At 41.3% G+C, this 16,894-nt stretch overlaps 1 protein-coding gene across 1 annotated transcript; it reads right to left on the bottom strand.

The window, feature by feature from the left end:
* Positions 1 to 11,155: 11,155 nt before the first annotated feature.
* On the bottom strand, positions 11,156 to 14,259 carry LOC147905028 (alpha-1,2-galactosyltransferase-like). The gene is made up of 5 exons (XM_087389416.1): positions 13,001 to 14,259; positions 12,882 to 12,914; positions 12,651 to 12,741; positions 12,094 to 12,357; positions 11,156 to 11,971 (listed from the first exon to the last, which is right to left on the bottom strand). Exons 1-5 carry the CDS (start codon positions 13,574 to 13,576, stop codon positions 11,832 to 11,834), a joined length of 1,104 nt encoding a protein of 367 aa, XP_087245542.1. The 5' UTR covers positions 13,577 to 14,259; the 3' UTR covers positions 11,156 to 11,831.
* Positions 14,260 to 16,894: the final 2,635 nt, after the last annotated feature.

Raw genomic sequence — 16,894 nt, 5'->3', positions numbered from 1 at the left:
GGGTATTGAGCCTGTGCAACGGGTTCTACACCCATATCCTGCCAATAAGCGATTGAGCGCAATTATCTTTTATGAGGTTTTTTGCTGGGTGTTGTGAACCACCACACTGGCGGTCATGTCCTTTTGCAAAACCTCGAGGCCTTCCATTGGTCGGGGGCCTAAAACATGTGGGGGACGATGTGTTTATGCGGTGGTTCTTTGAGGCATAGGCAGTTGAGGAAATGTAGGTCTTCATTAGATTGTGCCCTAGTTCTAATCTTGTTTAGCACTCGTAGAAAAGTTACATTCTTTTGACGCATTGGTTTTTGTAGCTCATAGTAGAGCAGGCTCGATTTCCAAAATGAATCGAATGTAGCTGAGCTGGCAAACCTATCAAGAACACCCACAAGTCCTTTGTGGGGCTTGCCCAGCACAAGTCTCCAAAGAGCAAAACATCGACCCCGCAGAAGGGCTAGTCATGATTATGTTTTATGTCTCGCATTCGCGAGTCCGCCACAATGAAGGTGTTATGCCCAGCAAGGGAGATTTCTTCTATCATGAGCAATTGTACCTCCTTGTATCTATCAGACAGAGTATCAGACAGAGTTTGAATTTTATCTATAGAAAGTGCTGTGTAAGTCTATGTGAGGAGGGGCGAGTGGAGCACTGAGTGGAGAGTCAGACCTCCAACCACATGTGTAGCTCTTCTTGTGTAAGCGAGTAGCATCACCCTACGTAACTCAATGTCGAAAGTTTTACCTTGCATGTAAAAGCACAGTAGTGCCTACACTAGAAGCAACAGCGTGTAGCTCTTGCCTTTTCCTACCACTTTGGATAGGAAAAGATGGAAAGGCTTTCAAGGTGCTATCACCTTTATGAGCATAATGTCTTCCAGGATCGAACATTGCTCGAAGTTTATCTTCCTATTTGACAAGATCTCCACTTTCTCGGCTTTGCTAGAGAAGTCCTCGATGGTTTTTGTTTCCACCTGTGGCAGCGACTCTGCCAGCGCTCTAGAGATGGAACGCTTTGACATGGGCCTAGAAATATGCACCATAGACTTGGAAGCCAGCACATGCTGACCTACAGCACCACCATCCAATCATGCAAAACATTGAATACTACAAGCTACCTCAAAAGATGCACGATTTGCTTCGATTTGCTCCACGTGGAGGTGGTATATGTCATGCCATATGGGTACTTCGTCAGAGGGTAGGTGCTCTCTGTTTTGGAATGGTAGGTACAGCAAGCAAAGCTCCCTGAAATGGATCTCTAGATCCTTCACTTTGTTGTAGTTGTTGTAGCACATAATTTTACCTCATATTCTATTGCATTTTTGTTTGTTGGGTATTGTCTTTTCACTTGCAAACTGTGCTAGGAAAATGTTCTCATACAAGAGGCCATGGTCCACATATTTTTTGATTATGTCATCGAAGAAGACATCGGTGCTTCTGGGGTCCAGTGTCTCAAGCTGTGATCGTCTCTTCAATAAGAGGGTTTGCTCCTATGTTAGGCTCATGTTGGTGTAACATAAATCCCTACTTGCACTTGCTAAGGGTAATGATAGGCAAAGCTAAGCAGCTTGCTATGCACTTATTTGTTGCATGTTGAGGATTGTGTTCTTGACATCCCTTATGCACTATCCTTAGGTGCTCTTCTAAGGAAGATTGCAGGCTGTGTGATTCTGCTTCATAGTGCAATTATGTAGTCCTCATGGAGTATCCCTATTTGTTAGAAGAATATATCAAAGTCAAGCGAGATCATTGCTTGTTCCTCCAAGAAGCTTGAAACCCTCTTGAGGTTTTTTTTGGAGAGCCTTAGTTCAATACCATCTAGCAATGGATAGAGGATCTGTGTTTTGATCATTGGGGATCACGGGAACTCAAACCTGCAAGCGTTGCCTCGCCTTCGGTATTGTTTCCTATGCTTGTGGGTTTGTATGTCTTTTTTCGACAAGTCAAATAGAGAGAGGTTTGTCGTGATGTATCAATCAATGTACATTGCTATGTCATCATCTATGGTAGACCCAAATGCGGGGACATAAAAGAGAGAGTGGCACGAGGTGGGATTTTGAAAAGGGAAAATTCTAAATCTAATGAGATTCAAAAGAGAGAATGGCACCCGGGGGGGGAGGCAATAAATATAATGAGAAATTAATAGAGAACAATGAACACGAGTTCATGGTGTAGAAGAGGTGTGCAAGAATTGAGGACGGTGAGAAAGTAGAGAGGCAGGGAGGGCGCAGTATTGCTGACACTCAGGGAGTACGTGTCGGGCTAGAGGAGAGGGCAATAAGAAGAAGGTACCTGTGTAGAGAGCAAGGGAGGTTTTGGACGGAGGGGGTAGGAGGGGGGATGCAGCATTACAGGTTGTAGAGATGTGAAGCAGTAAAGGAGGCAAGGGCCGTGAGGGAGTAAAAGAGGGATGTGGCAGCTAGTAAGCGATGTGCAGAAGGGCAGTGTTAGCAAAGGGAGCACTCATAGTGGATGAAGCAGAGCAACTTAGAAAGTGGGGGGTGGGAATGACTGGGAGGGAATGGTTGGAGGTGAGGTAATTTATAGGCAAGGGAATCGTGCAGTCGAGGATGTAGGGAGTTAGGAGATTAGAGACAAGGAAGAGTGGTAGTTGTGGCAGGGGGGTGTTTAGGAGTAGTTTGGGGAGGTTAGAGTAGTTGTGTTATAGGGTGAGAGGTTAGGTGGTTTTTTTTTTAAAGGGGAAAATATTCAAAGGAAAATATTAGGGAGAAAATGTGAATAAATTGAAAAAATAGGGAAAAGGAGGAAAAAGTAGGGGGAGAGAACTTAATGAGGGAGAAGCTGAGGAAACATTAAGGATAAAAAGGAAGAAATAAGGAAAAATTAAAGAGAATAAGAAAAAGTAAGAAAAATACAAATTAAGGAAAACAAGGAAAAATAAAGAAAATTCAACACAAAAAAAAAGGAAAGTGAGAAAAAATAAGGAAAGAATAAGGAAAATAAGGGATGATTAAGGAAAACAAGAAATAATTAGGGAAAATAAGGTAAAATGAAGGGGGATTAAGGAAAAAAGGTAACATGAGAAATGATTTTAAAAAAGAGAAGATTTTAGCACAAATAGAAAAAACATAGGGAATTTTTTTTTTAAGGGGGAAATTTGGGAGAAATTGGAAGAAAATATTAGAAAAAATAGAGAAAAGGGGGAAAGGAATAAGGAAAAAATTAGGGAAAAGTAGGGAAATTTGGGGGGTGGGGCCAGAATAAAGGAACGGGGGGGGTGGGGGGGAAAATGGAGGAGAGAGGGAGGAAGGGAGAGAGAAAGAGAGAGAGAGAGAGAGAGAGAGAGAGAGAGAGAGAGAGAGAGAGAGAGAGAGAGAGAGAGTGCACCCACTTTTGCCCCAGTAGGGTACCTCACACTAGGTGAGACAATAGGTCATCACCTAGTGTGATGATCTACTGCCTACCCAAAAGGGAACGAAGTGTAAACAAATCTAGTTGTAGTTGGGGAAATGTATTGGAAGAGATGTACTTGTGGATGGATTTCCTAATTAAGTGAGGTTGGAAGACATTGTGTTTTCAAATGTCAATAAGAAAGGATGAGTGGACAACTACTTCAAAACTGTCCAAAAAGGATTGGAAGGAAAAACGTTAAATAGACTTTGTAGGAGGAGGAGAGGGGTCAGTTACTATGACAACTGACGAGGGAAACAGTGGGAAAATGAAGAGGTTTTTTTTTTGCAAACAAATGTGGTAACGAAATTGCCAAGGAAGGGAGGAGAAAGAGAGATATGTGTGCTTAGGAAAGTGGTGGAGAGGCTGATAAGTATTTGATTAGTGTCAACAAAGGAAGAGAAAGGACTACATTTAAGGGAGATAGTGTGTAGTGGACAAAGGTAAAGGGGTCATCGTCATAGAGTGGCCTAAAAGGGTCAAGAAATTTTGTAATGATAGGACTATTGATGAAAAGGATGTTGTCAACATATCTGAAGGTTAGAAGGAAGAGGGAAAGGAAGTGGGAATGACCCAGTTGTGTTAGTTTCTTTTATGAATTTGAATTTGAACGAGGTACAATAAAGGTGACACCAAAGAGGAGAATAGGAGAAACCCATAGGGATACCTTTATTTTCGGTCCAACAACATGGGCCAACCTAAATCAAGCAGGAGGTGGTTATAACTGAAAAAGGTATCGAAGCAGTAGAGTGCTTTAACCTTTTTTTATTTAGTGAGGTAGAGACATGCAATTTTTAGGATGAATCCCTTGAAACTTATTTTAGTAGAAAGATTACAAAAGTAAGAGAGAGAATCCATGAGACTGAAGGTGCCATGGTGGTGGATGGATTCATAATAGTTAGCAACGTCAACAGAGTAAAGGGAGTGGATCTCTTGGGGTATGTTAACAAGGAACTATAAATTTAAATCAATGCCCCATAGCATATTGGTGTTAACATTAAGGAAATTTTTATAATGTTTTTCAGTTCTTTAAGTCTTGAAGCAATGAGGTCAGTGAGAGAGGAGAAGATACAATTTTGTGCATTGGTAAGCCAACAAAAACCGTATTTGTGTGCCCTATAAGTACCCATGAGATAAGGAAGGTTACTAGAATTGTGAGGAAGCCTAAGGGAATCAAGAGTATTAGAAGTGGAATTAAGTGTGACAAATTGGGAGTCCGTTTGGGGTAAAAACTCGGGTGAGTTTATTCTAACCAGAGTGAGATTTTGTACTGAATATTTGCAAAGAAAAATGGTAGTTTGGGATGCTTTATCCAAGCCAGTGATAAATACATGGTTTGAAAGCCAATTTACTTCATCAAAAAGAGTTTTATTTTCTAGAATGCATTGTTTGGTTTAAAGGTTAGGGAAAGAAAGGAAAATCTTTTCAAAAAAAGCTGGGAAAGATTTGATTCGTAACTGGTGTGATCCAAGTTGAGAGTAAGACAAACATCTTGGAAAGCAAGAGTAAGTGATTTAAGTGCAACATGAGGATCTAAGGGCAGAGCTGCAAACATGAAACTGATCATCAAAAAGTTTGAGAAAAAGGTTTAAATCCCTTTAATGAGTTACAATGACATGTGGAGTTAAAGGAATTAGCTAAGAAAGTGAGTTTGGGTTTGTAAAGTAATGATCTAAGTCATGGAGTATACTTCCAACTAAAGGAGAAAGAGTCAAAAATGTGGAGAATGTCAAAATCAATGCTGAAGTGTATCTTTGAAAATAGATTTAGGGGGAATTTTATCTAAAATTTTGTTTGAATAAAGAACATGAAAGTAGTTTAAACTTTTCTCCTTTGGAATTGACTGAAAATGAAATAACCCATGATTGAGTATTTTGGTGGTACGTATCTCAGGAATGTCAGAGGGAGTGATCTACAAAACCAACAAGTCAGAGATGATCAATGTTTATCCTAGTCGATGGAGTCGTGTGGGGTATCATCACTCTTTGGTGCTTTTCTTTTGGGAGTAGAGGCGGCGGAAGAGTCTGGTTGGGAATATTTTACATGAGAGGTGAGAGAGGGATTACTGAGTGGGGAAGAAGGGATTATTTTTTGGAATTGAGGGGTGTATTTTTGGGGGGAGCTATGTCTTCTTTAGGGTGGAGGGGGGTTGAGTTTAGAAGTAGAGGAAAGGGAAAGAATGTTGAGGGCTAAGGAGGGACCTGGGAGGTTGAGAAAAGAGGAAGGGAGGGAGTAGTGAATGGAGGGGGAGAGAAACTTTCCTATTTCAAGGAGTAGGATCCTGAAGTGGTAAAAGGTGGCAAGGGAGAAGATGGCCTCTTTGGGTAACTGTGACATCCATTTTAAGAAGGCAAATAATTTAGCTTGCAAGGAACCAATAGGGAAAGAAATTTTTGGATGGTTGATAGACAACATGATCAAACCAGAGAATAGCGGATTTGCAAGACATGGTTGTCTTTTTAATGAGGCAGGTACACTTTATATATGGCCTGAAGACATTCCAACAATTCTTGATATAAGAATTGTCATCTTTGTTTGAAGAGCTAGCATCATTATGATTAGCACCTTTTGAGCGAAAGAATACTTCTTTAGTGATTGGAATGGTCAATAGAGTTTAAGAAAAATGGGTGTTAAAGTAGTAGTTTGAGTTAAGATGTTGACACCCTTTATAAGCATCTTCCTTGCATTGATCAACCTCTTTAGACGAGAGGTTGCAAATGAAGGCAAGGGACTAGATGGAAAAATGTGCTAGAGAGTTGAGGTTAGATCTAGACACCATATCATATTATCGAGAAAAGGAACTTTCATTTTGATGTGTCTGGGAGGAAGAAGGGGCACATAAGAAGCAAAATTTATAAGTACTCTGATGTCAAGAGGTTTGGGGGGTTTCATAGGAAGCTTTGTCTTTAGGGGATAAGAGGTTAATAAAGCTATGAAAATTGCTATTTGAAGGGGCTAGACCAGCAGGGATGGGAAGGGGAAAAGCACCCTTGGGAACAAGGATGTCATTTCCAAGAATGATGGAATGATAGTCATTTAAGGTATTAGTATCATTGAGATTTATGGCAGCAAGGTTTGAGGCAACTCTTTCAATTTGGCGAGGGCGCCATCACTTTCGCTATGCTAGAATTTTAGGAGTTTGATCAAGTCATTGAGGGAGAGAGTTTTGATGAGTAGTAGAGAGTTTTTTGAAAGAGCTTCAAGGTCATGAGTTCTAATAAATGCAAAGAACTTAGGTTGTTGAGAACATGAAAGGTACGTACCACTTGGGAGGCACGAGAAGAAGTCGAAAGCGGGTTGTTGAGAGACTTGGACTGGAGTGTAGCATCCCTAGAGTACTTCTGAAAGGACAAGAAGAGGATTAGCAAAACAAAAAATAATAATGGGAAAATTAGGTTAAAAAGTTTAATGAAAGGAGTCAAGAAGCCAAAAAAGGCCTTAATGACTTAAGTGTACTTTGTGCAACCATCCAAAGCCAGAGTTGCAAGGGAAAGGACGTGTGTGGAAGACAAAACAAAACCACTTTGCATAGTGAAATGACAAAAGAGTGAGGACAACGGAAAAGAAAGAGAACCTTATAGAAATAAGGGAGAGTTTGAACAAGTAGGTAAACACCTACTAATATATATAAAAAGTAAACAAGAGTTTTGGTAAAAAATATCCAATTATATTTGCAAAAATTGAGCTTGAAAAAGTCCTGGCAAGCGTCACTTTTATTGAAGAGGGGAGTTTGCATACCTATCACCATCCAACAAGAAAACAGAATAAGAACCAGCTTAACTTTAGTTGGGAAGACAGGTGTCATAAACACCCTCCCTTATTATTAGGGTCACAATAAATTAGAAGCTTTGCCATACAATTAACTTGCTCGATGTGAATTTGCAGTGTAAAAAGATGGGTTGTTTTGGAGAGTGACTAAACTAAATTGAAAGTAGGGGTTTATATAAGTAAAAGAAAGTGGGAGTTGGTGAAACAAGGGAAGTGAAAGGTGAATAAGGTAAGGTATTAATTACGGACGGAATGGATATGGAAGGTAAATAGGGAAGGGTTAACTAAAAATTAGAAGTAATAACAAAGTAAAGAAGTAAAGTGAGGACAGGGAAGTAATGCAAATAGTGAAGGGGGAGGGAATAAAGATAAGAAATGGAAAAAAAGGGGGGTTGTGGGGGTTTGAGGTTTTTTTAATTAGTTATACTAGTTTAGTAGGTTTAAGAAGGGAAAAACAAGTAAGAGGTAGGCACTAAATAGAGGTAAAAAGAAAAAAAGGGGGGGGGGGGGGGGGATGTAAAGAGGGAGAAATGAAGGGAAATATGAAGACAGAGAAATTGGGGTTAAAATATGAAAAGAACTTAAAAATTAGAAAAGGGACAAATACTATAAAAAGATAATAAACCAAAGGGGAAAATTAAACTTAATAAAGTACATTAAAAAAAGACATAAAAAAGAATTAAACTTAATAAGGTAGATTAGAAAAAGAATTGAAAAAATGAAAAGGAAGAAAAGTAAAATGTAACCTAAGTGGGACCTTAGATTAAAACTAGAGCAACCTTTTTTTTTTTTAAAGGACTTTGTAATAGATAGACCTATAGGGTAATAGATAGGCTAACAAAAAGCAAAGAAGGGTGATCGATAAAGCAAGGAATGGAAAAAGGGGAAAAGAGTTATATAGAGAAGAAGGGGGTGGGGGGGGGGGGGGGGGGGGGATTAATGGAAAAAATTAATGAAAATAGACTTTTAAAAAAGGGTGAATAAGGTCAAATGAGGAGGAGTTCCAAAATACATAGCCACTTTGTAAGAGGCTTTTACTGGTCAATAATTCTTACTTGAAGCATCATGCCTTCCAAGTTTTGGTTCGTGCTCTCATTCGTCGACTCCTATTGCATTCTCCTCGGTCAATGCTAACTGGGCATGGGATCGCTTCACGTCGGACATGCAAGATTTGATTAAAGTCTATGGCAAACACTACTTAGGTGATTGGCATCACAAAGTAGTGCATGCTAAGGCTTTAATTCAACAATATATTTCTACTACGCAGCACTCCCAAATATCTAAGCCTGATCAAGTTGACTTTAAGGATGCTCCTTCTTGCTTGGCAGAAAATGATCAACAAAAGTTAAGAAAGTGGTAGCTTCACTCTCGCAGAAAGTCATGCAGGATACTGGTTTTCTTCTAAGACCTTTGTCAAAAGTCTTCACACTTCTCATTGTATGCTATGCATACATTGTATCGGGTGATGCGCGAGGATGGCTCGTGGACAATGAATAGGCAACAACTTCATTTTGAGGTGTAGAAATATTTTGCTGATGTTTGCAACTCCTCCTTTGACTCTGCCTATAGAGGTGAATGCTCGAATTATAGATCTTTGTATTGTTTCTCCCATTCTATCATAGGAAGAAGCACATCGTCGTTTACTCAATAAGAACTAAAAGAGGCATCATCTAATATGGTTGCATGATGGTGTTTACTGTGGTGGTATTTTTATTTGGTTATTTTCAAAATCGATGTGTTTCACATCCAAGTTGGGATGGCCTTATAGTTGAATTTTTTAAAGAATTTTGGGATAGTCACTTTTGCTAACTCATAGTGTGATTAGCGTAGCCAAGTCTTCTGTATCCTCCAGATCAGGTTGTGCGTCAGTTAGGATATCCTACTGGCTGGCATATTTCCCTACCCCAAGAGTGACTTTGCGTAATGCATAAGCTTTTTCATAAGCTAGATTATTGGAAATTGTCTACATGGCCGCTGCATGTTTGCCTTCGGATTGTGCAGTCCATCCTCGTGGCCTTATGTACCATTGATTCCTTGGTCATCTCTCGATATTCAAAAGTTTATCACCAGGATTATGGAATGCCTCTGGTGTACTAAGCATGATCGTAAGGCGTTGCACCTTCTCAAATATGATTTTGTTTGTTTGCCCAAGGTGCATGGGGGTTTGAACATTCTTGACATTCACATTCATATGTTGACTTGTAAGGCCACCTTCTGCTTTGCTTTTTGCAGTAATACCAACATGGGTTGTTATTTTTTCATGTCTAGTTGGCTCTCTTCATACATTGGATTCCCGCTGTCTTTGATGTTATTTTTGGGTGCATGTGGGGGTTTATTCCTAGCTACCCTCTTTCCTCTCACCTAAAACATGATTGGCAGCATGTTTTGGCTTATTTGCACTGGTGAGATCATCTCTCGATCCAGGCGAGTTTGCACAAGAGCAGGGTTTTTTATCCTCCTCAGGCTTTTCTTCAACCTAGAAAGGCATATTTCCTACATCGTTTGGGTATTTCTACAGTTTAGGATGTGGTGGATGATCGAGGCTGCACTCTTCTTTTCTAGAGGCTAGGAGATAGTATTATCTTACTATGCATCACAAATCGATTTGGCAAACTCTTATAGTCATGCTACATTGTAGCCTTTTCAGCCTATCCCCCATCTATATACTACACTTCCACAGTTAGATTGGAGGTTTGATCAGCATTCTCCGAGCTATCCTTCCTTTTCACTTGTTGACCTCTATGCTAAGAAAGCTTATCTACTCTTGCTTCTTCATATTTGGGATAGCAAGCTTCCTCTCAAACAACAAGTCTTTTTATGGCACTATTTAGTAGGGGCCTTACCAGTGGGTTTGTTATTGGCTACCCAACATATTGCTCCTTCAGTCTATCTACCCTACTTGTTCACATCCGAGGGAGACTACATTACACGTCTTTTGGAACTATCCTACTGCAGAGATTTTCTTTTTAGGCCGAGGACGAACCTTGTTGCTCGTTTTCCTGGGATTAGCTTTGGTAGATAGTTCTGCTTGGTCACTATGCCTCTAGACAAGACTTTACTCAGTTCTTTTCCTAGTGTCAATTTAGGGCTACATGGTCTACCTATCATTCCCGTAAGATTCGGTTGTATGGGCATTGTTCTATTAAGGTCTTTCATTTCTTTCGTTCACAATCTCTCCAAGACATGCGTTTACTCCAAACTTTCCTCTAGCCCAATTGGAAGTTTTTTATCAATGTTTTTAGTCTTGAGTGTACATTCTTCTTGATGAAAAGTTTTTTACCCAAAAAAAGAAAGTTTGTGTGATTTCACTAAAAAAATGTGCACGCCTGTGCACGGGGGTGGGCAGGCGCGCACGTGCGTGTACATTTAAAAAAGTGTGTATGTATATCTCTATGTATATAAATAGATGTGTATGAATAGGGGGAGGGGTAGAGTCATCATGCAAAGCAGTAAGCTTCGTCATGCATACATGCTACCACTTCCCTATTGATATCATCATGCATAGACGTAAATGTAGGCAAAGGATGATACTGAGAACAGCACAATAAATGTCCAATAAATAGGGTTGTAAACTACCTGCAGAAATAGGTCTCAACTAGGTGCAGGCTGCAGCTGTAGACAAAGCCATTTCAGCACTGAAATATAAAAATCCAAGCTCCCCAGGATAAAATCTCAAGTAGCCTGTAGTTTAAAAGTGATTAATCAGTTACAAGCAAAGGCCAATCGGAGCAATAAGATCTCCATAGAAACTGTAGTATTCACATTTTGTATCCATCATTGGCCAAGTTCCAACATTTATATCAGGTACAGGTACACATCATGTAGAAAAACTCGGTAAAGTTCAAATTGACATTCCAGTGGATTCAATTGAAACAATTCAAAATAGAAAGGAAGAAGATTAAAAACTCTGTGCATCGCCGTGCACAAAGCCCCTCCACAAAAAAACCACTTAAAATTTCTTTACCACCAAGATTCCAGGGTAATAAACACCGCAGTAGAATTTGAAAGAATGAATAAACCCGTTCCTCAAAATGAGAGGGCTAAAGATACAACTTTCTGGAGTGGGTGGGGGGGTGTGTGTGTATAAACTATTCACCTGATAGGATTAATACTGATACATACGACCACCATAACGCCTGTTGCCATCCTTACTCTCTCTGATGTATTTTACAGGGATGGCAAGTAAAATAATGCTGGTACAAAAAGCAATGTTACAAGTGACTTGAGAACTCAGGTCACAACCCAAACATTGATAGCCATGATGGGGAGGCACCATGTTTGAAAAAAATCATTAGGGATACAAAAGCTAGCACCTAAGACTGTCAAAAGGTAGCTGTCGGGAAAAATATGTCCATGTGTTCCTGAGAATATGGAATAGGCACAAACAGAAAGCTTTGTCGCATATCTCCATTTAGCAGAAAAATGCCGCAGTTATTCCTGCCATTGATTTCCCCTTTCTGCACAGCAGCACCAACTTCATCGTGTACCTTAAAGTGGCCAAGCTCCTCAGGCCCCAGGCAAGGCAGAAAGTCCAATGTCTAGGTAAAGGGGGATTGACAAGCTTCAGAAGAGTAGTTCTCCTTCGAAAAGAATTAAAGAATTTGTATCATCAAGAGTAAAAGGTTAGGTGAAATCTGCTATGTAAATGATGGCATTGTTTCAACCACTGAGTTCTTTTCTGGCCACGTTTTGGGACATCATCTCCTCCTCACGAATCTCTCCAAGAATCTTCTGTATCCATTTCTTCTTGTCATTCAATCCAGCCAGATGCACCATGAAATCACCGTTAGAGTAAACCCCTGCAAAACACAAAATAGGCCCATCATAAAGCTGCCCGAACACAATCAAGAAAGAGAGATTCCACAAGAACATATGCTTCTGAGAATGAAAAACATCTTCAAAATGGTGGGTCAATTCCAACCTTGCCATACAGTTTTTGTCAGTGTCATCAATCGATGACCACTTTTCAATGAAGGACTCCACAGATTTGAGTTAAATACACATTGCATTCGAGGAATCCTGACATGCTGCTTGCGTTCTTCTTCTGACATGTTCTGTATTAGATACTTCAATGCATCATTGTCCCCGCTCTTTTTTTCGCCAAACGGTCGTATAAATGAAGTTTGATTCCACCAGAGGTCCAAGAATTGCATGCTCCAGCTAGAATTGCGGAAGAAAAACATTCCTAAACGTTTGGGATCCAAGAAAGGTCGTTACCAAGGAGACCATGAGATTTAAAACTCAAAACAACAGCGGGAGCGTTCAATCAAGTATCAACAAACAATTATCGGACCGGGAAAACAAGTACTTCTACAGAACCGACTTTGCTTCCGAGGAGAATTCAGTATCAAAGTAAATGCATCCACACACGCACTCAGGATAGAAGTCTTTAACAAGATTCTAAAAAAGATACACGATTCAGTATCCTAGCTCGGTGTTCCTAATATCGACTAGCAATGGAATGTCCCAATGTGTCACCTGCATTTACACCTGTGACATCCTCTGTAAGGATGAAATCTGGCATATCCTCGTATGGTGTGCTTCCAACAGAGGACTCGATTATGTCCTCCTGTGAAACCCAAGAAAATGGACAACAAAAGGGGCAACACGATCAATATTACTATGAATTTTTCCCGAGTAAAAAGCGAGTGTTCTCGTAAAGCATGACTGCTTGAAGACTGTGATGAGCAATTGCAGGCAGTACTTTACCAGAGCAATTGCCGGATTAGTCACGAGAGAATCCTGCACAGCAGAGTCAAGCAATCATTCATATTGATCGAATCAGGTGAAGGCAAGAAACCTTAGAGATGTTCCAAAAACGCACATACCGCGTCGTTCCAGAAGACCCAGTCGAAATTGGGCAGATGCTTGCGTACGGCCAAAATTTTGCTCCAGCTAGGTGGCCTTTCTTCGTCCAACAAGTCACTGGCATCGATGAAACGGTAACCATGCCGCTTAGCATAGCTGAGTTTATTTGGCCTCACCAAATCCATTAGACCTTCAAAGGATCGGCCTGCAACACCCTGACGTCCGTCTGTGCAAGTCACCATGGCAAAGCTATATTTCCTGCCCTCATGTCGCCCGCTTGTTTTCACATCCAAACACTGCCGACCCAAGTAATTGGCCCTTGCGAGCAGTACTCCAGAGCCATAGATGAGGATGGCACTGAGAACCGTGACAAGTCCTACCAAGACTACAATGGATTTGAAGAAACCTCGAGAGAAGGAAGGGGGAGGCCAGAGGAAGCGATAATCTGGGTCGCCCTTGAAAGATTCTTGCATACGGATCATGGCTAGGTCTTTAGGGAGATCCTTGGTGCATGAGAAGAGAAGTAGCGGGAGGGGCTCGGAGTCGGAGACCTTAGCAGGGCGACGCAGAGGAAGAAGGTCGGGTGAAGTAGGCATGGTATCACGCTTAGATGATCATGCAGCACACAGATGGGCGCTTCTCCCCTTGCTTAGATGATCATGCAGTCGATCAAACCGCCTTGGAATCGTTGATTGCTGGCTGGTGGACGATAGAGGACAGCAGCGAAGGTCGAAGATTGCCGGCAATCTAGAAAATGATAGGAAGGTGAATGAATCTCCCGCAGCCCGGCTCTCTTGTTCTTGTTCTCTGTCGCGCGCGTGCGGATAAAAGCCGAATGAATCTCTGTCTCTGTCTCACACTCTCCGAATCAATCTCTGTCCCTTTTAGCAAAAGAAGGCTTCGTCTCTCTCTCTCTCTCTCTCTCTCTCTCTCTCTCTGCTCCGACGTGACAAGTTCGTCGTCCTCCTCTCCTTCTTCGTCGTGCGCTACTTCTCCTCTTTCTTTCTCGCGAACCTCTGAAAAGAGCAAAGGACGTTGCTGCTTACAAGTGGCTGAATCGCGGTGTCCGAACAGGGAACAAGGACAATTCTGGGCTTAGGCGGGGGGGGGGAACGGAATGCAGGCCCGGCGGAGGGCACCCAAGTCGCTGTCTCGCCAAGGAAACGGCAGAATCAAGGGCAAGGGGGGAGGAGAGGGGAAGGATAGAAAGAGCAAGATGATGCGCGAGCAACAACAAAAAGAAGATACAGAGAAATGGCTGGAAATCGTTGGCAACATCGTCGTGGAGACGATGATTCTTTCTTTCATCCCGCGATTTTTGTTCGTTTGCTTTTTTGCATCTCTGGAAGCGGTCAAGAACAACCCGCCGGCGACTCTTTCCCGGCAACCCGAGAATATTACCGGCAGTCAATCGTACAGAAGCGCCTGCTTACGTGGCGCTCGCGTGGCCGCCCTCAGAATCGCCGGCTCCTTTTGCCCGAGAGAATCACGGACGGTCGCAAGCCGTTGTACAGGAGCGTCTGCTCGCGTGGCCGCCCGGCACAAGTACCACGGCGTCGCCACGTCAACCCATGGTAGGCCACGTAATCGTATCAAACCCAAAAAAAATAAAAATAAAATCTGGTCTTATTGAAAGACAAAATTTGCAAAATAAATTCTGGGCCAAAACCTTGCCTTTGAAGCCTTCACCCACTCCAAAACGATGCCCACATGCCAAGAGGGCCCCATCCTGATATTACAAACAATGCCACTTCTTGTGGAACATAGGTAAAGGCTCCATCGAGGCAAACTAACTATGGAGTGTTTACCTAGTCCTCGTGCTACCCTCTACATCACTCCATTCTAGGGGCCTTGCTTCCACTTGACCTCATTGAGAAGGTCGGCCCAGGGACCTCCGCATCAACTTCTTTTCCTAGCATGGACATTCTAGAGATCACTAGCTATGGGCATGCTCTTGATGGGCCACCATCACATGGTTTTCAAGCTCAACAAGAGTAGCACTACCTCTCAGCTTATGATAGGAAAATTCTCTCTCTCTCTCTCTCTCTCTCTCTCTCTCTCTCTTTCTCTTTCTTAAACCGTACTCTTCCCCTTTTAAATTACCTCTATTCTTTTTAAGCAAGCACCAACCCCCCTCCCACACACTCCATGTAACTCATTTTGAAACCACGTCTCATGCTCTTTTGAAATACTCCCATTACCACATTTCAAATCCCTTAATTTTATGAATGAAAATTTTGATGGATAAGAAATATTATTCCACTCACTAAGGCATGAAACATATTCATGGTTCATCTATCAAAAGCGATCCCTTGGTTATTGTACTTTTGACCCATATCTACAATCCAATCTAGGGAGGAGAGCAATTGAAAAAGGAAAATCATTGGTCGAATAAACTAAGTTTTATGAGCTCTCTAGAAGTTCAAGCACCACCAAGTTGAGTATAGTAGCTTGGGTTCCCTTTCAACAGATGGTGTGAGGATATTAGCCTAGGTTCACTCCAAGTATTACAAAGGTCCTAGGAGAGCAGTTGAAAAAGAGTATTTATTTGCGCGTCAAAAAAGGGAGTATTTTATTAACTGCAAAAATTTTGAGAATTACAGCATCAAGCTAAGCAACTAAGCTGAACTTAGGGCCACGTAGGCCACACTAAAGGCTCTTGACCATTAGCGGAAATATGACATCAGTTGGAGAACTTCTTGCTGAATCTCCAACTGTGCAGTAACCGAAAATAGGGCATGCTGGAACACTAAACCATTTCTAATCCTCCATATTTTTCCCATGAGAACGCCCTGAACAAGATTATGAAAAAGAGTATTTACTCACCAAATAAACTAAGTTTTATGAGCTCTCTAAAATGTTCAAGCACCACCAAGTTGAACACATTAGCCTAGGTTTCGCTCTCAACAAATGCTATGAGAATATTAGCCTATGCTCCTCCAAGTAGATGGCAACAAGCTCATATGCGAGGGCGAATAGCCATGCTCAAGTATAGATCCCTCTAAGCTCTTCCTTTAGCACATGGTGCACAAGTCAATCCAACCAAAGGGCATGTGGGATGGTGAATACTTGTGATCCTAAAGGGTGCTTAAAAAATGCTAATATAAGTTTGATACCTTTCTTGCATGTAGGAATGATGTTGTCAAACTCACCATTACCATTGACAAGGGTGGCCAAAGTCCGTACTACAAATCAAAGGGATCAAGCATCAAAAGATGGCTATTCATACTACATCACAAAATGGGATAGTGGAAGTGGAAGGACAATTCAATAATGGAGATGACAAGGTCAATGCTCAAGTGCAAGTGCTTTCTAATCGCTTTGGGCTGAAACCTACTCAAGGGGAAAAGGTCCCCCACACTTATTTTTTGGGCCTTGATTAACACATCTTGAATGCCCCACTTTAATGTATTTGTACCAACTAAGTACAAAGTGAGGGGTAATGCAAATTTCATGCCCAAGCATCATTCAACAAAGTGAATGAATACTTTAATAGGATTGGAGCCCAAGGCTACATGCCTCGTACTTGGAAGCCTCTACCACTGTAATAGAAAAAACCATTGCTTTTTAGAGACAGTTGTTCCCTTGTCCAATGGCACTACAACACTATTGGAAGAGCAACTCATCGTTTATCCTTCCCTTCAATTAATTGTCCTTTCTCCTTTCCTTTAACGCTCGAAATGACCCCCCTTAGTTTGTCCTTATTGCGCATACTTTGAATTTTGGTTCAATTAGATGACATATTGCAAATTTTTTGAAGCAGGCTTGCCTTGTTTACATTTTCTTGATGCAACATGGTGGTATATTTGTCTACAAATTGATTGCTACACCAATGAAAAAGTTGTTTATAGGGTATGATAGCTATCGCTTTGCAAATGTGTAGATGTTTCATTCTATGGTGGTCATTGTATGTA

Source organism: Dipteris shenzhenensis, chromosome 2 (genome assembly GCF_047967505.1).
Source record: "Dipteris shenzhenensis isolate YYH24624 ecotype China chromosome 2, Dip_SZ_1.0, whole genome shotgun sequence".
Lineage (NCBI taxonomy): Eukaryota > Viridiplantae > Streptophyta > Polypodiopsida > Gleicheniales > Dipteridaceae > Dipteris > Dipteris shenzhenensis.
This window is presented reverse-complemented; position numbering and strand designations above follow the sequence as displayed.